The following is a 21,983-nucleotide window of genomic DNA, read 5'->3' on the forward strand; positions in this document are numbered from 1 at the left end:
CCTGACCAAGAGTCCCTCTCCGGCTCTCCTGTAGGCTCCCTTCAGATATTGGAAGGCTGCTATGAGGTCCCCCTCGTGTCATTAACGTTAAAAAAAAACCACCAACAGAATAACATCCAACTATTTACATCTAGGTGTTTTTTTTTTTTTCATCAAGGAGCTGCTGCGTTATTCTCAGCACAGTTCTGAAAGGGAATAGCCTGGTGATTTCTCCTCTCCCCTCTCCATACTCCCAACCCCCTTTTTTTTTTTGCCTTTTGCTGACTTTTAAGGTTTCTCACATAATACGTGGCACCCTGAGCAAGCTGTAGGGAGACCACGGCAGGCTGGGTATATGAACAGTGTCTCTCCTCATGTTCCCCTCCCTCCCCAGGAGATACTCAGAGAAAAAAGGAATTTTTTTTTTTTTTTTTTTCAGCAAGAGGGTATTAGAACAAGCATAACACAAGGCTCAGAGAACTGGGGCTCTTTAGTCTGGAGAAGAGAAGGCTGAGGGGAGACCTTATCTATGTTCACAAGTACCTAAAGGGTGGGTTGAAGGATGATGGAGCTGGACTCTTTTCAGTGGTTCCCAGCGATAGGACGAGGGGCAACGGGCACAAGCTGGAACATAGGAAGTTCCATTCAAATATGAGGAAGAACTTCTTTCCGGTGAGGGTGACAGAGCCCTGGAACAGGCTGCCCAGGGAGGTCGTGGAGTCCCCTTCTCTGGAGATTTTCAGGACCCGCCTGGATGCAGTCCTGAGTGATGTGCTCTGGGCAACCCTGCTTCAGCAGGGGAGTTGGACTAGATGATCTCTAGAGGTCCCTTCCAACTGATGATTCCGTGATAATTCATAATAGTTACTAAACTACAAGGTGCAGAGTGATTCAAAGGGAAAAGCCCTGGAGAATGGTAAATATTGCCATTTATTACCCCTTTGGCCCCTGGGAGCTAAGGTGGGATCAGCCTGCTCGCTCTCCCCATCGGATTCTCCGTTGCTGTGTTGAGAGAACAGTGTTAGAACGGCAAATACTGAAGAGGAAGAAGCAAAATTAGATTCGTTAAGGCTTCTTGTGTAAGATTAGTTTCTGTTGTTCCAGGGTGGAATCCAACGCGTGGATGATCTCTGATCCAAGGCGTATGCATAAAGAGGCTCAGGGGGCTGGAGCCCCTCTGCAGTGAGGACAGGTTGAGGGAGTTGGGGGTGTTCATCCTGGAGAAGGCACCAAGGAGACCTTATAGCCCCTTCTAGCACCTGAAGGGGGCTACAGGAGAGATGGGGAGGGGCTCTTTATCAGGGAGTGGAGCGACAGGACGAGGGGTAACGGTTTTAAACCAAAAGAGGGGAGATTTAGATGAGATACTAGAAAGAAATTCTTTAAGGTTTTGAGACACTGGAACACGTTGCCCAGAGAAGCTGAGGCTGCCCCATCCCTGGAGGTGTTCAAGGCCAGGCTGGATGGGGCTTTGAGCCACCTGGTCTGGTGATCGGTGTCCCTGCCCGTGGCACCCGATGGTCTCTCAGGTCCCTTCCAGCCCAAACCCACAGCAGGAGCCGCCAGTCCCCGCCCACCCGCTCCAGACGCCCAATAGAACGCCGGCTCCGGACTCCCCAGCCAATCCCGTGCCGCTTGGGGCTGAGGGCTGGCGTGTTAGTCCTTCCCCGCCCCTTTGGGCGCTCGGGGCGCATGCGCAACGGGAACTGCCGGCCCCGCGACCCGGAAATCAGCCACACACACACACCCCCCCCCCCCCCACACACACCCCCCACCCCCCCCCCCCCCCCACACCCACACTCCGTATTTCGCGTCGGAGGAAGCGTGGTAGCCAATCAGCGAGCAGGGGGTGGGTTCAGCTAGCCTGACGGGCCCACCGAGCCGCTCGCTCCTCCGCCGCTCCCCGCCCCGCGGAAGGGATCCTTACCGAAGTGGAGAGCGTTCCGCCCGCTCGTTGAGTCGCGCCCTGCCATTGGCTTCCCTGCCAGAGCGGGCGCTTTGAGGAGTTTTGATTGGCCCGCGGCTGGCAAGCTGCTCGCCGATTGGCTACGGCCTTTTGCGGCGCCTCTGGCGGGGGGTTCGTAACGGGGGTGAGGGCGGTGCGGCGATGTCTCCCTCCGCCGGGCCGCGCCGAAAGGCCCTGTGAGGCGGCTCCTGTCAGGGCTGGGGGCCGCCAGGCTGGTGCTGTGGCGGGCCGGGCCAAGCCGCTCCGCTCCCCGCTCAGCCGGGCCGCGAAGGGGTGCTGCCGCCCGCCTCTTTCTGTGCCGGGGTGGGCTGTGGTAGAGCCGGGCGGCCTCTGCTGGCGCCTCGTCCCTGGGACACTCTTGGCCTTCCAGTACCTGGCTCCCGGTGATCTCCCTCTTCCCAGCGCCGAGGCCGCCATGGAGCGGCTGCGTGTGAGTGGGGGGTATAGAATGGCTTGGAGTCCTTCCAGTCACAGATCGCTACGATCATGATATATTTCAGTAAGTTTCGACTTCTACCTCCTGTCAGAACGTTCCTTTAAGTGGGTGTTGCTTAAAAATAACTTTGTTCTCCTGTGTTTATTCTGTTGTCAGAATCCGTGGCAACCTCCCCCCCATGTTAAAAAAGGGATTGTTCATTAAGTCATATATTCTTAAATAACTCTTACGTATGTGCCGGAATCCATCATAAAGATGATCTGAATAATAGTAACAAACCCCACGGTACTCTTCTGGGCAGCTATAGTGCTAAGCTATTGTGTTTCAAAGTATTAAAAAAAGCGTTTAATACTGTTGAAAGAAACTAAGTTATTTGAATGTTTTAATACTACATCTTTTTTTTAGCTAATCAAAATATATTTGATTATCCAATGTATGAATAGTCCTGGATCATTCCAAATTGTATGTCCATGAGATCTTGTTTTCTATTTGAAAGCGAAAAGCTTGTGGCAGGATAGAAATAACTGTCCAGCATATCTGTGAACTAGGCAGAATTACAAGCAATTAAACTTACTAGTAATTCTGCAGCATTGTTAGTCGAACCCTTTAATAGCATATATGTAAACAGCCATCTGAGAAGACTTCTGCCAATGTGCTGAATCATTGTTTTTTTTTAAGATAACAGATAACTATGCTGTTATAAAAGAAGATTCCTACAAATTTTTCATGTCTGATAAAAAACACTTTAATAACAGATAATTTGCTCTGGTGCTGTATCAGGAAATGGACTGGGACCGGTTTGACTTGAACCCCAAAGTAATTGCTGCCCTTAAGAAAGGTAACTTAATTTGTCAATGTCTAGTTAATAGATCTGTCACCACAGTGTTTTCCTTTATATAATTGTGCGTTTGTGGGTGTAAGCCTGTAGATGTACAGTAGCATTTTAGAACTGTAATTAAGGATTTCATAAGCAAGTTTTTTTAATAATTAGAAGTGATGGGTTTTCCCCATGCTCCAATAATAATTTTCCAAACAACTTTATAGCTTGTGTTGATACAGGCAAAGTAAACGTTCCCTGCCCTGCTTCAAGAATGCAGTGTAGGTAAACTTCAGGTAAATGAGTAGCAGAAAGTGGGAAAACTTTTGTGCATAAGACTGTAATCCAGCCAAAAGTATTTACAAAAATTCTTCTAATTTCAGCTGACATAAAATCAGTAAAAGAGATTTTAAATCTTTCTGGAGCAGACTTGCAAAGATTGATGAAACTGTCCAGTGCAGATACACAATGCTTACTGAAAACGGTCTCTCACATGCTGAGGAGAAACAGTATGCTTACAGGTAATATAGTCAATACCAAAAAACTCTTCTGTTTAAATCTTAAAATACTGTCACCAGGAGAAAATAAGGTTTTGGTTCATCATTGACACAGTGATGTGATTCTGAACATGAAAAGGCAAATATTCTAGTTATGCTGTAGTGAATTATTTAACTATCCTAAGGACAGCTCCCCTGAGACCTTGAAGGTGGGAGGAAGGGGATGGGTGTCGTTCTTTGGGATCAAGCCTGCTTGAAATGGGACAAAATGATTCTCCAGTCTGGAACACTTGATGAGAGGGGAAAAAAAAGTCCCTCTCCCTTTTGGACTTAGACTAGTTGAAAAACTAATAAATTATAAACTACATAAACTGAATTGATATAAACATCTAATTCCAAACCAAGCCTAATAGCTCCAAACCTAATAGCTCCTCCTGTACAAATGGTTTGTGGCAGCTCTGTACTCAGAATTTATTTTCTTATGATTTGCATATATCTTCAGGCCTTGGCCAGGTGCCTGGTATGCTGTTTTGTAGTCTGCTATAGCTTTCCCTTGCAATAATTGCTGCGCTTGAGCCTTGCCGGCAATGTTTTCCCAGGATGTAGCTTTCCAGAGACTCCTTAGAGGCAGAGAAAGGAAAATAAAGTTGGAGAGGAGGAAAGGGCTCAGTGTAAACTATCAAGCATCCCTTGTAGATATAAACCTGGTATACAACCTCTATTTTTGTATCATTGTGTATTAGAAAGATGCTAAATGAAACTCCTTTCTCTTTTTTTCCTTTTTTTTTTTTTCTTTTTAATCGTTTAAAAAAATCCCAAACCCTGCAGCACTTCAGCTCTACCAAGATAAAGATCACCTCACCTCCCAACACCAGAAGCTAAGTCTGGGATGTTCGGTACTGGATGGCTTGTTAAAAGGTGGCATTCCTTTAGTGGGAATCACGGAACTTGCTGGGGAAAGTTCTGCTGGGAAGACTCAGATTGGTTTACAACTGTGCCTTTGCGTGCAGTATCCTTACAAATATGGTGGATTAGAGTCTGGTAAGTACTTAAATGTAAATATTGAATAATTTGCCATTTGGGAGAATATACTGTCGTTAAGAACATCATCAGGGCATGGAAGGGTAGTGCATGTATTCATTGTGTGTCTTACCCTTCTGTAATAGCATTAGCAGTAAGCTAGGTAATTAGTAATGCGTCTTTATAGGGAGAAAAGCATGCTGTGCACATGCCCTGCATCACAACATCATTTAATACAAACTTACTCTTGGCTGTTGTTTACCTGCTTGCCGCCGTGTGTAAAACTGGGCACGCATGCAAACAATATATGAAAAGCATTGGTGTCATAATTACTTATTGACTTCTCGGATAACCACCACAGCAAAAAAGCTTGTCAGCTAATTTTCCAGAAGCATCTTGGGTATATGGTATATATTCCCTAGTTGGGGGTTTCAAATTTCAAAGAATACTTAGTTTGATAACAGTGATTATAGTGATTTACAGAGTAAAATTGATGGAAATAGAGTTGAAGAAAGTTAACGTTGTTTTGTACCTGTGATTTTTCCTGTGTTTCCCAAAATATACAAGTTTATTCTTTGATTTGAGTATGGTTTTTTAGCGATCACATTAGTCTACCTTCTAATTTATTTTTTTTAAAAGTATTCTATGCTGCCTTAGAAAGGGAGGAAACTTGTGCCACTTCTGAGAATTCCATCTCCTGGTAGTCTGCCTTGAGTGTGTTTTGGCTGTGATCTTGCTCTTCCTTCCATGTAGCACTGGGTTTAATTTGGCAGCTCAGTGCTTTGTTGTGGGGAAACTTAATTATTTCTTGTACTATATCCACCCATGTGGAAAAATCATAGAATGTCCCAACGAAGATCTTGCTTAAAGAGCTGTAACTAGCCTGTGGCTTACGTTACTTTGCTTTAAGTTACGTCATTAATCACAGCAGAAGCAAATATATTTTGTTCGATTCCTTCACGTGTTGCTGCTAACTGCTGCAGATGGTTTGAAGGCAAATACATTTTTATTCATGCCCCAGCACTTCTCCTCATTTCTGTTGAAAGAAAGAAACAAACCAGAAGGGAGTACGGAAGAAGGTGCCCAGCATCCTGATGGCAGTCTTGGCTCTGGTATCAGACTACAGCCTTCCTTCTAGGGCTACAAAGTGACAAGTCTTTTCATTATTTATGTTTGAAGATGGTTCTGGTTTCTCATGCACCGAGCACTCGGTGCCGCTACGATTACTTTGTCATTCTGTGGTCCTCATCCGTCCACACCTTGGTGTTTTATGGAAGGTGGGATGGAATGGCCATCATATCAATGCTCCTGGGAGAGAACCAGAGGGTTTCGGGAGGGTTGAGAACACAAAACATTTGAGGATCTTGAAGATCTAGAAGGTGGAAATGTCCTGCTCCTGGAGTTGAAGAACTAAGGGAGTGGTGGAATCCTAATTCTTGCAGTTCTTTACTCTTGGTGTGGTATCTTGCCATGTGTTCGACTGCACACAGTCACGGCAGCAGATACTGTTTGATAGCACTTAGAAAATGAAGCTTGATTTCTCTGCCGTCTATGAGTACAGGTTGTGTTGAGTCTCTTATGAGAAATACAGGAATTAAAAGCTCATGTTATGAGGAGTTTTATTCTTTAGGAAACTTGAGGAGAACAGCAATACTTAATAACTATCACAGAACTCTAGCACTACTAAGAGAAGATTAATCTCAGTACTAAAACCTGGAGTATTGTGTCCAGTTTTGGGCACCTCAATACCTCAATACAAGAGAGATATTGAGGTGCTGGAGCGGGTACAGAGGAGGGCAACGAAGCTGGTGAAAGGCCTGGAGCATAAGTCATATGAAGAACAATTGAGGGAGCTGGGACTGTTTAGTTTGAGGGAGAGGAGACTGAGGGGTGACCTCATCACTCTCTATAACTACTTGAAAGGACATTGTAGAGAGGTTGGCGCTGGTCTCTTCTCACAAGCAAATAGCGATAGAACAAGAGGGAATGGCTTCAAGTTGCAACAGGGTAGGTTTAGACTAGACATTAGGAAGAAGTTCTTCACAGTAAGAGTGATCAGACACTGGAATGAGCTGCCCAGGGAGGTGGTTGAGTCACCATCCTTGGATGAGTTTAAGAGTCGTTTAGATGTGGTGTTGGGGGATATGGTGTAGGGAAAAACTTTGTAGAGTAGGGTAGATGGTTGGACTTGATGATCCCAAGGGTCTTTTCCAACCTGAATGATTCTATGATTCTATAAAACTTTGCTAATAATTTAAAATTATGTTGGGCTGTTTGTTCTGGGGTGTTTTGGTTTTTTTAGGGCTAAAAACTTCCCATCTCTTAGGTGGTGATGCTGAAATACATTTCTTCAGACAGTATAGATTTATTGTGTATTTACTTCGTGCAGATCTTGTTTACGATGGTAGGAGGCTGGCAGCAAAGAAAGAAATTAGGACATTCTTTGCCTCAAGGTTCTCCTTCTGCCATTCTAAGAATGTCAGTTCTGGTCAGTCCCATGTTGGCTGATTTTATATGCCTGTATTCATAAGTAATACATGAATATAATGTGACATGCATATCCATATTAGAATTGTGAATTAGAGAGAAAAGCTTGCTACTGATTCTTGGTAACAAACTGGTTGGTGCATGACAGATTATTTCCAATAATTCAACAAGCTGCTGGTGTCACTGTAAACTTAATGGATTCAAATACCTGTGGACTCATTTTCTCTTTCTTTTTTTTTTTTTTTTTTTTTTTCCATTTTCCTTCTTCTTTGCTGATGGAAATCTGTGTATGTACTCATTCCTGTCTACAGGTATTGCATATGGCTTCAGTCAGTGTAACTACCAAAGACAGCATTTATGCCTGTGGTTTAAAATTCAGAATTCAAATCACCTAAATGCTAGGAAAAAAAAAAGAAGTGGGAAAAGTACAGGAAAATATTCATGGTTCAACTTCTTCGTTTTTCATGTGTTCAGGAATCGTGACCAGATCATGACTGCTCTGATCACTAATGCTTTATTGGCGTCCTTATTCGCTGTCACATGTTGTAAACTGCTGCTTTTCCCTCTGACATAAGTGTGCACAGAATGACACCGGGGAATCGAGAACGGAGACTGAATAGTCTGGTGATAAATGCTATTGGCTGCGAGGGCCAAGGAAAGTTAAAAAGGAGCTGAGGTGTAATTTGAACCTGTTATTAGGTAGAATGGAAATAGGAGGTACTGAAATGTTTCCACAATTTCTATGGAAGGTGGATGACGATGAAGTATTTTTTCCATGTGTTAATAATTGAGGAAGGTCTTTAATTCTCACTCGTCAAAGATAATTTTTTTTTGCTTTACCTGATAGTTGAGTATATAAAAATAAGACTGTGTATTGGAAAAATAATTTAATTTTTAAAAATGTTTCACATATGGAGTAGAATTTATGGTGGGGTTGGGGAATTAAGCTGTTTAGTCCTAAAGAAAATTAGGCTTAGGCTCATCTTTGTCTTATGTAGAAGATTCTCAGCATTCAATACCCTGTGTTATACAGGTGTCCATCAGAAAAGTATTTTTATTGATAAAGTAACCATTAATTTTAACTTGATCCAGTCATTAGATCTTTCAGTTTCTGCTACTGGATATAGTTTCATATTTTTTTTCAGTGGAATATATAGAGGATTTGGTAGTTGCATCTGGAAATGGGATTTTCTGCTCCCTGGAGAGCCAGCTTAGGGATGGACCATTGGGGTGGAAATGATCAGGATGTCTCGTTGCCAAGCCCATCAGCTGCCCAGCTCTGTTAGCAGTTTCAGCCACTTTAGTGAGTGGACTTAATCCTTAGATATAACCCTATAAGTATTAGCTGATTAATTCTGGCTAGTTCTGCAATAACAGTAACAATATCTTTTTTTATAAAGAAAATACTGCATATATTTCTTTTTTCTTTCCCCAACATATTTGATGTGTATGGTTAATTTTCTCTACAGTAGAGCATACTTGTTAACCGGAAACCACAGTAAAAATATGCGTACATCACTCACAGTAATGTGATTGAAGTGTAATGCTTTTTATCTAATCTGCCATTTTCTGGAAGAGCTAATTGGGCTGAGATTGGATGAGTGACCCTCTTTAAACTGGCGTACAAATTGTGGCAATAAGTACCCCTCCACATGTAAATTTAAAAACAAGAAAGTTAAAAACAGTGAGTGAAATTAGTCACAATAACTAGTTCTACTGGTTTTGACTGGGATAGTTCATTTTTTTCATAGTACAGTGCTGTGGTTTGGATTTGTGACCAAACCAGGCAAACTGTGCAGTATCGCTCTCTTTGTGGGCTGGATAAGTTATGATGCTGGTCGTCACCCACGTCAGGCAGTCAGGTGTTCCACAGCTGTGCAAAACGAGTGTCACCTAGTGGATGCACAAATCCAATCGTGTCAACAGGCACCCAAAAAAAAAAAGGACCTGGCAATGACAAGAAGGTCATAGGACTGTCTTTTTGCTCTTCATCATTGATTCGTTATGGCTGCAAAAAAAAGTAACATGAATTTCCAGGTACATACATCCAGCTTTTGAGTGCAGGCTGCATTATGTTATTTTTGTGGTGTTAAGAAAACTGCGGGTGTAAGGGCCCTGTTGTAGTCACAGAGGTGGTTTCCTTGATTACAGGAGCTGTCTACATTTGTACAGAAGACGTATTCCCAAGTAAACGTCTGCAGCAACTCATAGATCAACAGCCGAAGCTGCGTGCAGACGTTCCAGCTGAAATCATACAGAAGATCAAGTTTGGAAACAGTATTTTTGTTGAGCATGCAGCAGACCTAGTAAGTAGTAGCACAAATTAAGGATGCATAATTATTATACTATAATCCAGTAACCACGCGGGGGGTTTTGATACAGGAGACCTTTCAAAAGGCTAAAAGTGACCTAAGATCTGTAATGAATACTTAATACTGTAATGAATGCTTCTTAATCTCTGCAATTTGCTGCTAGAGAACTGTCTATTACGGTGTTCTATTATGAAAGATATTAAAAGACACAAACTTCAGGACTGTATTCTTGCCTTGTAATTTTTGTGAAAAATGGTTACTAGTGAGACATAAAGATCCCCAAACTCACTTTAGAAACTCCCTTAGCTTGTGTTTCAGCGATAGTATCTGTAGTTACAGGCTTGATTTTTACAAATAGAGTTATTTATTTGAACTGTTTTAACGCTGGCTGTTTGTGTTTTGTGGTAGGATACCTTTCACAACTGCATCACTAAAAGGATTTCCCTGCTGCTCGCGAGGGGCATGGTGCGCTTGGTGGTCATAGACTCTATCGCTGCTTTGTTTCGATGCGAATTCGGCGTTTCAGATTCTGTTATGAAGGCTCGGTATTTGCAGACATTTGGAGCACAGCTTCACGGTTTAAGCTCTAGATTCAGGACTCCAATAATGTGCATTAATCAGGTAGGACATCAAAATCACTTCTCATTTTATAAGGACCATTTAGTGAATGGCTGGGGCACGGCAAATCTGTGTATGCAGGTTTCTTAATGTTGTATTTAACACTCAGTATTAATGACTGATGGAAGCTGAAGTTTCCTTAAACTGGTGTACTTTAAGATAGTAAATTTTAACTTCTTAAAATTTAAGAATATAATTTAAGCTTTTATAGGCTGTTTATGTTCTCAAAGGTTGTACGTTAAAGCTAACAAACATAGAACATATAGCGACTTTGCAAAGCATCAAACTAAAGTAAGAGAGTTCTTTCTTAACGCTACCTTCAAACGCCATGGCCAGCAGGATGGCTCTGGGAGCTCTGCATGCACAGTTATATCCTACTTATACAGGAGACAGTGAAACACCAGGGACTTTGCTGCGTTTCACAGAATCGTAGGGATTGAAAGGGATCTCTGGAGATCATCTAGTCCAACCCCTCTGCCTGAGCAGGTCCACCCAGAGCAGGTTGCACAGGAACATGTCCAGGAGGGTTTTGAATGTCTCCAGAGATGGAGACTCCACCACCTCTCTGGGCAGCCTGTTCCAGGGCTCTGCCACCCTCAAAGCAAAGAAGTTCCTCCTCATGTTTAGATGGAACTTCCTATGTTTGAGTAGCTCAGCATTTTTGTGTTAACTGCTGAGACTACTAAAGCCTGAGAATGCACGTGAGCTGACTTGAGCTGAACCAAAAAAAAAAAAAGCCCAAAAGAATATTCTTTTGGGAAAAGTGGACAAGACACTACTAGTACGTAGAAGCGACAGGCCGCTGCTCTTAGTCTAATGACAGACCGAAAGAGCATGTGAATGAATGCTGGAGATGAAGCATTTGCACTTGGAAAGCGGCCTGAGAAAGGGGTAAGTAAACGTGCAGGCAGGACACTGCTGGGAAACGCCCTGCCATCAAATGAATAAATATTCAGCCCTGAGGTTTCCTTCTCACAGCAGAAGACAAGGGGTAGGGAGAAAGGTTGAACTTGAGAAGTCACAAACAGGAAGAACTTTGTATCGGGAAGAAAGAGGTTCTAGAAACATCAAGCCAACTGTTAATTGTTTGATTTGTTTCTGTTCCCTCAGAGGAATTCTGGGACTACAGAATGGGCAGCGCGTAAAACCTTACATTTAGTACTGTAACTGGAAGGGACTGTATTGAATTCATACCTGGCAGTCATTTGAACAGGTTTCAGGCATGCACAGCGTTTTATTTTCAGTAAGATTCCCATTAAGATTCAGTAGGATTTAAATTTCAGCTCGAGTTACTCTGAATTTTTTAGCCAACTTTTTCTTACAGAATCTCTCCTAGGCTCGGCTAGCTTTTAAGGAAAACTGGTCTCTACCTTAGAACGGTTCAGCATGAGAGGGGAAAAAGGGTGACTTAAGAGAGATTCTCGGATCTGCCTTCCCACGGTGGGAGCTTTATGTTGGTGGTTGCTCACACCCGTGAGGTCACTGCCTGACACTGAATGACAGCAGTTTGACCACTCGCTAACAAAGGGTCCTTCAGGACTGTGCTAATGGCAGGTGACTCATTACGTCAAGTCAGTAGTTACAGAAATAAACAGTGAATATAATAACATTGAGGAAGATTATGGCTGTAAAGTAATCCGTTCTGTACATTATATTTAGAGAAGCACCTATAACTTAGTTTGTGCTTTGTGAAGAGCTTGTGTGGAAGAATCCTAACGTTAACAGACAACAGAGGGAGTCAAGAGGTGTGGATTTTTCTAGGCTGTAGTCAAAGGCAAACTGCTTCATTAAGCAAAGGTAGGGAAATCACTGAGAACAGGACACCTTTTTGGAGATTTGGGCTTCAGTACCTTTTATCTACAGATACAGCTTTGGAACGGCGTGGGGTGTGTGGTTTTCTGTTACTTTTTTTTTTGAAACAAATTAAGCATCTAGTAGTCGTTAAACTCCTGTAAGCTGTAGCTAGTGAAGTAGTTGCAGCACTGTAAATGAAGATAATACTTCACAACTCCCTTTTAGTTTGCCTTGAAAGAATACAGGTTTTCTAACCTGGCTTAATATGTGATCCAGTAACTTGGATTTTCCTGGCTTCCTTCCCTGCCTTCCTGCTTGCTAAAGGCAAACCCGTAACTACAGGTCAACTTCAAATGTTGTTTTTCTGTTTAAGGTGACGGATGCAGTGAGCGAGTCAGAAGCTGCTCAGTGCGGTTGTAGGTAAGTCACCCGCAACAGAAACGTAACAGCGTCACGCACAGCAGCGTTTAACCACTACGGCTTTTATAACTCCAATATAAACTACCAGAGCGTATTAAGAGCAGTAGTGCATTTACTCAGCAAAGCTGTATTTGCTGGAGATCAGCAATAACTAATGGGCTGTAAAGGAGAAGAAACCATCATGTAACACTTATCCCGAATCAGCAAGTTGGGGGGAAAAACTCCCTGGAGTTAATGGCTGGTGCACTTGCTTACACAAGAGTATTTTCTGATACAATCAAGTGCATTTTCTGTCTGTTTAGAAAAAAAAACAGCAACCAAACCTTATGAGTTGGTTTTTGTTAGTTGCTTAAGAAAAAAAATCGAGTATCTTTTGACACCAAGATACTAAAATTATGTTTGAATCCTAAAGATAACCGTGATTTCTTAGATAAGGTAGGAGCAATATAGTTTGTGAGCAATTAGTTACGTCCTCCAAATTCGGTAACTGACAGAAAACAAGGGCAAGGTTCAATTTGTTTATTTTTTCCCCTGGTTATCTTGCAGTTCTTTTACTGGAGCGGTTGCACTTTTTCCAGGAAGAAAAATTGTTTTAAACTTTAGGTAGAAAGGTGTTACATCTACCCAACATTTAGAAATATACCTTTGAATACAATCCAGGACCAACAGTTCCACACTTGAAATACTTAAACATACAAACATTTTCCTATTGCCATTCTCCTGTCATGAGAAGGGAACCCGTCAAGATAGAGGCAGGTATTCACCGTGGCTGCAGCTGGAAGAATGACTGAATTATTTTGTATAAAAGCACTTCTCTTCGAACTGTCACCTTGCTATAGAGAGAGCCCAGTGGATAGTCTTGGAACTATACCTTGTAATCTCTGTCCTTGGAGACCTAGAGAAACGTTTCTTCCAGTGTTATTTTTTTTGTACCAAAATCAAGGTATTTCATACTAAATGAATACATGCAGAAATGTGTAATGCTTTCTTTATAGCGCAGGGGACAACAGAGTCTCTCCGGCCCTTGGAATAACCTGGGCAAACCAACTGCTCATGAGACTGATGGTTGGACGAGTACCACAGCCCCAACAACCAGCTGGAGTTGCATCACACCACGCTGGAAGCGTGAGGACTTTAAGAGTCATTTTTGCTCCTCATCTCCCTCCATCCTTTTGCTACTATACAGTACACTTGGAAGGTGTAAAAGGAATAAAATAAATCCTCTGTATAGTAAAGCATCCTGCTCCAAAAATGTATCCAAACTACTCGCTTAGAATTTTTACTAGAATTACTAATAAAATGAAATGGTTCCTAGATGAGACAAATGGATGTTGAAATACATAAAGGGTGATAAGACAATGCATTAAGCCTTGTCTACATTGTGAAAGAAGGTCTTTTTATACTTGGCTATATGTTTATCAGCTTTCCCTCATGAGACAAGTTTTCCGAAGGAGACTGAAGCTGTGGAGCGGTGGAGGCTGCACAACGAAGTGTGATGTGGAAATCTCCATGTTAGGGGAGACCTGACTTCTAATTTTTTTTTTTTTTTTTTTAAATAGCGTGCTGATCTAGAAATGGCATTTTCTGCAATTGTGTGCCTTCTCCGTTTCCAGACCCAAAGGGTCTCAAATTCAACCAGTTAATATTGCCTGATGGTGCTTCTGGGCCTCATGCTGCCGTTAAGTAGAGCCATTCCTCTATCTGCAGAGCCTCAACACAAAGCAGCTTTGTCACAAAGCAGTCATCTTATTTTAAAACCACTCATTAGTAATATTAGCATTAAAAAACACCAGCAAGAGACTTGATTTTTAACATTTTACTTACCGTCCCCAGGCTGCCATCCCCTTGTTCTCTTTGCCCATCTCTGGAGCTGTGTAACCGGGTAGTTTCAGAGGAAGGGCTCTGTCTGTGATCATCCTGATGCTCCGCTGGGCTCTGAGTGCTGCTGGCTCTGGATTCTTGATCAGCTCTTGGAGCGTTCCCTTGAGTATCTTCTGTCCTTGTGTCCCTTCCGCTGAGCTCTTACCTACACTCTGCTTCCCAAGGGCACCTTTTTAGCTGTTTTTGTCCATCCACGGAGCTATTACTCTTCTTAGGTTTTTGTTGTTAAAGCTTTACATGGTTTTCTTGCCATCTTTGCACTATTCAGCACATCTTTTCTTGTTGTCCTCTGACTCCTGCTATGACGTCTGCTTTAACTAGTCCGTTTTGTTTTGTTTTGTTTTTTTTTCCTGCATTCAGTGGGAAAGCAAGCCGGGTGAAGTTACTCAGGCACATTTTTCCAAAGGCCCTAGACCTTATTTGGCCTCTGAGCAGTGTCTGATACTCGCTTGTATCACATACTTGTTAAGCTTTCAGCTTTTCCCCTTCTACCTGCTCCCTCAGGCTGCACAAACAAGGAGTCTACAGTCTTACGTTGGTTTTGTGTAGTTACATCGCTCAGTTCTGTTTTCTGGCAAAGGAGAACCTTTTGTTCTCCATAGAACATGTCTCTCTAAACAATAAAATCTCTTCCCTAAGTACAAGTTCAGAGGAATGAGGATCACTTGGTAAGAGGCAAGTCCAGACAGACTCTTTTTGTGTTCTTCGGGTACACCCTATTAGAGACAGAGCCATCTTCTCTGCCTGTCCCCTGGTGATACCCTCCAAGGCCACAGCACCCAGCTTCTCTTGTAGACACACGCGGCCAGGGAGCAGAAAGGAGCAGCTTTGTCCAGCTGGGCACTGAGGCAGCTGGAGCTTGCTGGCAGGAGACTTTTCCAAGGACAATTGAGCACGATGCGAGGAAAAGAGAGCCAGGGAGACAGGGCCTGTGACTGCCTCAGGGACGTTCTTCAGGAGAACAGGAACAGTCACGCCTTGGAGCTGAAGGAAGGGAACTCCAGGCGAGCAGAAAGGAGGGCGAGTTGCTTGCAGTGCCTTCTGCCACCCAAGGGGACTTTGTGCAAACAGCGTAACAAATTGCCTCTAAATCTTTTCTAAAATGTCTTAATTCTCTTTGAAAATGACCGTGCTTTCTGGGTTTGGGTTTTTTTTTTGTTTTGTTTGGTTTGGTTTTAGTAAAATGCAATGATGAAGCTTGGAAGCCTTTGTGTGCTCTAAGGAAGAAGTGAGCTCGTTGCAGCTCAGAGGCAGGACCTCAGCCTTCAAATCCCTGTGTTCCACGCCTCCTTCCTAACAATTTTAATTAAGATAAACTAACGCACTGTAGGTAACACTCAAGTTCTTCTCTTTGTTCCTGGGCTGTGTATCTGGGACAGGAACTTTAGCCAATCTATTGCTCATCCTATTGTACCAATTTGATTTCTTAAAAAAAAAAATCTTACCCAAGCAAGTCTGTCATTGCCTGTGTTGGTTCTTATTTAACTTTCCAGCCGGAGGCTTAAATCCGAGGCAGAGCATGTTACAGCACGTTTCCTGGCTCATCATCACACACGAACCCTAAACCTCTAAAATGCAAGTGACCCCCCCACCCCCCCAAGCTTACAGTCAGCAGCTCGCGGCAGCTGAACGTTCCTCTGCAGGTTCTACCCCGTCTCTAGTTCCAGCAACTAAAGCCCAGCACAGCTCTGGGGGCGCAAACATCTGGGGATGAAGACCTCTTCATCCGCCCTCTTCAAAGCCTTGCGGCAGGAGTGTTGAAACATGTTTTAAGTTTCAATAAATGCGATTGAAGAAGCTTCCCTTTAGAGAGTTTTATTCATCTTTGGATTTCACAACTGAGATTTGTTTCTATACAGGAAAAAAAATGGAAGTAAATTTTACAAAGAAGATTTACATTCTAGGCTGTATTAAGAATATCAGCTTTATCCCGGAAGACCACAGTTAAATATTTTTCTACACTTTGCAAAAAATGTTAAATGACACTTGCGAAACTTTTAAACAGTTTCAAATTAATCTACAGATCTGTGATGTATTTAAAGGGGCCTTTTTCAGCAGAAAGCTCGGCTAGGGTTCTGGAACCCTTGCTTTGGGAGAGAAGAACCAAATTAATTTCTGCTTGGTAAAGAGAAAGAATTTACACAACACGTAGTAAAACGCTCTAAGAAAATCTCAGTGCAAGTCTCTTGGTGACATCACGGCAAATTACTACCATTTGTTACAAGTAACATTTGTGGAAGTTTATTTTCAACAAAGTCTGATGGGGCAAGACAAACAGGTGAAGGCTGAAGGGGGTTTCATCCACAGCTGTGACAAGCAGTAGCTACGCAGGGAGCTCAAAATGAACCATTTTAAAGCTGATCTTGGAAGGTTTGTTTATTTTTTTTTTTTTTTTAAAAATCAGACATGAAGTCCGCATAATAGAGCAGGGCAATGGGGGGGCGTTCTCCTCAAGGATACATTGACATTACAAATAGTTTTCTGGTTGTTGGGTTTTGGTTTATAGCTTTTTAAACCAGGTCCTAGAAAACAGAAAATAGGGTTTCTGACTGCACAGAACTCATCTGGCTTAATTACACTGTAACCTGCCACCGCCACTGTCTCATGCTCCTACCCAGTAATTTAAAACTGAAGCCTCAGTAACTGTCCCTGCTTGAACTGGGACTTGAGTATAAACACGGGGAACCTAAGGATCGATCTGGTTTTAAAAACTACTTCACCGTGTTTGTTCCGTGCCGTGTACAGTTTTGAGTCTCACCTGTGTGTCCCTCACCTTAGAGCAGCCGGACGCTGCTTCTGACGCAGCTGGAGCCTTAAATGAACTTCCAACTACAGTTCTCTAAATACTTCCTAGTTAAAAGCAGCCGTAACTAAAGAACAGCTTTGCAACTCCATTATGAGCTTAAGTGTCTTCTCAACAGCTCAGGTCCTTTGCCCTCTATCGGCCCGTGACACTCTCTTTTGCTTCTTCCTTTGTTGTTCTGGGCTTTTTTTTTCTTTTCTTTTTTTTTTTTTTTAAACTACTGACCTTGACTACTCATGGTACTGAGACTGTTGTGAATGGTTTGGAAGGGGGGAATAAGCAAATGTAGACCTTCAAGATTCCCCTCAATTCTAAACTATTAAAACAAACCCCACAACCGAACCCGACCCAACGTTTATACCAATACTTCTATAAGTCTGTGACAATGCAAAGTTGCTCCAAGGAAACTGTAAACTTCACGGCATCACATCTCGTAACGTTTATTCTCTCGGTACAGGCCAACGTTACCAAAAATGCAATTCTCTTAGCAGCTTTCAGACAAAATACATGACCTGCAGAACAAAAACTAAAGTAATTTGAACCCATCAAGTATTGTAAACACACTCCGAAGGCAGCACTGCACGCCCCTTGCACTACAGATTTACAACAGAACCACACCATTTTCAAAATTACGGGATTCAAATGGTACAATTTAAGCACAAACACTTCTCAAGTTCAAAATAATTTTAATTTACTACCATTCAGGAGGGCACGGGGGTGTTTGTTTTCAGGAAAGGTACAAAGTGTAGATAAGGTATCCGATTGTTTTTCCCTTGTTTAAGCGCTCTGTTCCATCACTGCAGTGCTGCAAGCACAAACATCAAGTTATTCCTCTAAAAGAGAAGGAAATCATCAAACAGTTGCATTTTACAAGAAAAAGATCTAAACTCCAGAACAAATACTGCCGGTATTCCTAAAGACCAGTGCAAAACCAGTGAGACAGACGGGCAACAGGCACCTTTCAGTAACAATTCAAGGTACGATTCACTCTACACACGGCCCGTGCTCAGCACCCCAGAAATAGCCACTGTTTGTAGGAGAGTCTGGAGGAACTCGCATAATCTGGAGTCCTCGTTAAGTTGTTAATGAAGTTCCCCCTTACAGTTCTGGGCAAGGACGAACACGCCAGATGAAAACCCAAACAGCACTAACCAAGGTTGCAGTTTTCCTAACAAGAGTCTGGCAATTTTAAAGGTCTTTTCTAGTTTTCTGTTTGATCAGAGCTGTTGATTTAGTTCAGTACTGAAGACATCCAGGAATTCTACAACTGGGTATTTTGGTTTTGTACTTTATGCAGACCGTTTGCTACAACTGAAACGGAGGACATTCAGGAAGAAAACCTTACATAAAAGCCAACTGAGAAGCCCACCTGAAATTTCTGTGTACACAAACCACATCCCGACAGTAACTAATTCATGATGCAAACGTAAGAAGCTTGACCTTAAAAACTGGTTTTGTCCTTTACAAGTTTTTCCTCACACTGTGAACAGCTCATTGGCTCATAACTGTAAGGACCTGGCTATCACTGTCGGGTTAGAGGAGTCTTTAAAATTTGTTCCTTCTCTGAAAAAAAGTAATTAACCTTTTAAATGTAAGAATTGTTTAATAAGCAGTAGCTCAACAATTTAGTCTTCCAACACACTTTAAAATACTATATAAAGGCTTAAAACATAAAAGCACAGTACTAGTAACGCCACCAACAGTATGATCCTAAATGAGAAAGTTCCCTCACTGTGACCATCAACATACCGTGGTCTTGCCTTTTAAAACTGGATGTCCACTGCAATCTGGCGAGGTTAAATTGCTTATTGCTATTTACACAAGTTGCTGGTTGAGGTTTGTTTTTTTTTTTTGAGAGAGAGGTGGCAAAAATAATTCTCCTTCAAAGCTGAAAGGTGAATGTAGAAAACACATTCTTCAATATAAGTAATTCCTTATTACCAAAATCAGTTTTGAGTAGTTTTGTGGGGTTTTTTGGAAGTCAGACTTTTGGAACGGTCCCCCAGTGAAGCACGGAGCCCCGCAGAGCCGTGTGTTCCCAGGCCCGTGGAGCCGCTCCTGCGGCAGCGGCACCGCGCTGGTGTCAAACAGCTTCACTGCAAGGGGTGTCTGCAGCGGGAGCGTCACCCGGGCGCTGCCGGAGGGACGGGTGACACCGCGGCAGGCTGCTCAGGGACACCACGGCTGCGGTGGGCTCTCCCGCCGTGCCCCCCACCAGTTGGACACTGGTGCCCACCCAGCTCAGCAGCCCCACGTCCGGTTGTTTGTGCAAGGCTAGCTGAGGCTGGCTTTGTGCAGAGAACCCCATTCACCCATGGGCGCACACAGCATGGTTTGCTTTAGGGGGAAAAAAAAAAGTATATATATTATGTATATTTTTATATAAAAAGCTCTTAAAAGATTAAAACTCAAGAGTCTACATTTTATGAGTACATATTGCTAAGATAACCGAGCGACAACTTGTTCTTGCTCGAGTTCATTAACAAATTGCACTACTTACTCTGTGCTAAAACGTCTACATATTAGCAGCATCACGTCCCACCCATTCCAGACCGTCCTTGGAGCAGGTACACCATCCGCAGCTTTCCTTGGAGAGATGCTAATAAGGTACCTCCCAGTAAACATAGATCAAGTGCATCACATACAGCTTCTTGCATCGGGTACTGTAAGCACAACCCCACACCAGATGCAAAGCCAGTCAAATACTTCTACAAAGTACTAATTCTAATGACTCTTCACAGCCTGTTCAAATACTAAAACTTGCTTGCGTCCCTGTGTTTTACCTCCTTCAGCCGGCGCTAACCTTGAATGAATATTCCAGCTTTTCCCAAAGTGAATTTTGTTCGGCATTTTCCAGCTCACATCTATGACCGCAAATACATTTGTACACACACGTTGGTTTTTTTTTTACTTTCTCATCCAACTTCACACGAATAAGATTTTTGTTTTTTTTTTTTTTACAAAAGATGAACGAAATTACAAGCTTTACAGAAAAGCAAAAGGAAATACTAGTGTCTATAAAATACTTAAAACATACATACTTAGTTCCAGCAGCAGTCCTGTACACAGACAGCATACGCATTAACCAGAAGTAGATTTAACAGGGATGCGTGGTCTAATGAGTTGCTTGCCACTTGTGGCCACCTCGTGCTTCCACCAGGGCCCTCCAGAGGCGAGCGGTCCTTTGCAGAGCAGCTCCTCCGCAGCACGGCAGCCTGGCGGGCAGTTGCCCGAGTCTGCTGCCATCAGCCGTGCCGGAGAACGGCAGGATGTAGGATCGGCATAAGGAAACGTCGGAGCACTTTCAGCAGAGAATGGGATTGTGAACTCCAGTGGACAAGCAAGAAAGTCAACCTGAGGCTTGATGTTTCCCTACGAGCAACACCTGCTGCTCCGGGAGAGCTGCAGTCCAAAACTTCAGTATTCCTCGACCATAAAAGGTCGGAACATTTTCCATTTCTCCTCATCAACGTGAACCATCCGATCTCCATCCACTGTTGTGCCCTAAGACTTCTATCAACAAGTATCAAAGTCACGGTCACGGGTATGGCTATTAGAGCTACCTCTAGGTAACGTAACCCCGACCATCTCTCCTGTGACATTGAATAGCTCAGTCTAGTGGTTTAAGGAAGCCGTCTCTAAGTGCTGTTTTGCCGGCGAAGGTTTCTAACGTGACAATAATCCGTGGTGCAAAGGGCAGCCCCACCAATACAGTATGCTCAATTGGAATTTATACAGTAATGCACATAATTTTATCCTTTTCTTCTTCCAGCACTGTATATATTTACTGCTACACATCTAATTTTGCCTGTGTTTTCAAACACCTTTGCATTTTGGTATGCTTTAAATATGTTTGTATTTTTACATATTTTTCTTTTTTTTGGCTGCTGTAATATTCAGATCTATTAAAGAAATCAGTGTAAGTAGCACGAATGGGAGCAGTGCAATGAGCAATATTTATCTATATAGATTTCCTTTAGAAGAAAATACCCACTAACGCTGGGTTTAAAATCATTCCTATTTAGAAAAGTAAAAACAGCAGTCTATTGGAAAAAAAAAACCCAATAAAAATCTACGAACTAGGTGTTCCTATACGTAATGATGAGGAACCAAAGCTTTGAAGGTCTCAGTGCTTCTTTATTCACCCAGGAATATTAGCTAGCTTCTCTCCAAGAACCTCAATGCGCCAAATCAGTGTGACTGACACTCAGAGCTCTCGAGTCTGTCAGACAATTATTTCGTTCCTGCGTGAAGGGGAAAACAAACAAACAAACAAATTAAGCAGATGTCCACACAGTTCAAGCAAATAAAAAAAAATTACTGGTTTTAACAAACAGGAACAAACATAAGGAAATACAGAGAACTGGCCTTGTTCGTGATGGGTATGGGGGACGCTCTTCCATATTCAAATAAACACCTTTTTTCCCCCAACTTTCAACTAGCAAAACTGGAAAGATCTACTGCTCTGTGTACACGGCCTTTACAGTCCTGACCCCTGGCTCAGCAGAACCACAAAAGCCCATCTGTGGGAAAGGCCAGGAGCGTCTATAGCGGGAGAAAAAGCTCCCGAGAAGTGAGAACTCATTTTAATATGGCAGTGTGACACAACCAATAAATTACTCTTCCATGAGTCACATGGATTATACACTAAGGATCCAGTTTAGGGGCACCCAGGACAGGACGTTTTGAACCCTTGGCGCTGTTGCTGCAAAGAATTATGCTTTACCCTGGATTATTTTTTTTGTTTTGGCTGCAGTTCACCCTAAGCAAAGTTTCGCATCCATTTCACACCGCAGAGAGCTCTGCAGTACGTTCCTCAGAGATCACAGTTAAGACACCTTTATGCCACCCAACAGTGAGATGAGAGCCACACAGGTGGGGCTTTCTTGCTACGGGAGGACAAACAGCGAGCAAGATCCTCGCGTACAGTTTTGTTAGTGTAGAAGCAATTTT

General features: G+C 42.8%; 2 protein-coding genes across 8 annotated transcripts in view; one reads left to right on the forward strand and one right to left on the reverse strand.

Moving 5' to 3' along the window:
- The first annotated feature begins 3,142 nt into the window (after nucleotides 1-3,142).
- Nucleotides 3,143-13,659, forward strand: XRCC3 (X-ray repair cross complementing 3). Its single transcript, XM_074149771.1, has 7 exons — nucleotides 3,143-3,219; nucleotides 3,582-3,719; nucleotides 4,524-4,736; nucleotides 9,354-9,508; nucleotides 9,923-10,135; nucleotides 12,300-12,346; nucleotides 13,342-13,659. Exons 1-7 carry the CDS (start codon nucleotides 3,165-3,167, stop codon nucleotides 13,562-13,564), a joined length of 1,044 nt encoding a protein of 347 aa, XP_074005872.1. The 5' UTR covers nucleotides 3,143-3,164; the 3' UTR covers nucleotides 13,565-13,659.
- A 2,375-nt stretch (nucleotides 13,660-16,034) lies between these two features.
- KLC1 (kinesin light chain 1) overlaps nucleotides 16,035-21,983 on the reverse strand; it is a 48,955-nt gene continuing 43,006 nt past the window's right edge. For 4 of the 7 annotated variants that reach the window (XM_074149290.1, XM_074149289.1, XM_074149285.1 and 1 more), the window contains one exon: nucleotides 19,946-21,274. In XM_074149290.1, the coding sequence (XP_074005391.1) occupies nucleotides 21,209-21,274 (66 nt within the window). In that variant the 3' untranslated portion in view covers nucleotides 19,946-21,208. Of the gene's footprint in view, nucleotides 21,275-21,983 lie in introns of all 7 variants that reach the window. The other 3 variants (XM_074149286.1, XM_074149288.1, XM_074149287.1) reach the window with 1 other exon arrangement.

This window comes from Numenius arquata, chromosome 6 (assembly GCF_964106895.1).
Source record: "Numenius arquata chromosome 6, bNumArq3.hap1.1, whole genome shotgun sequence".
Classification (NCBI taxonomy): Eukaryota; Metazoa; Chordata; class Aves; order Charadriiformes; family Scolopacidae; genus Numenius; species Numenius arquata.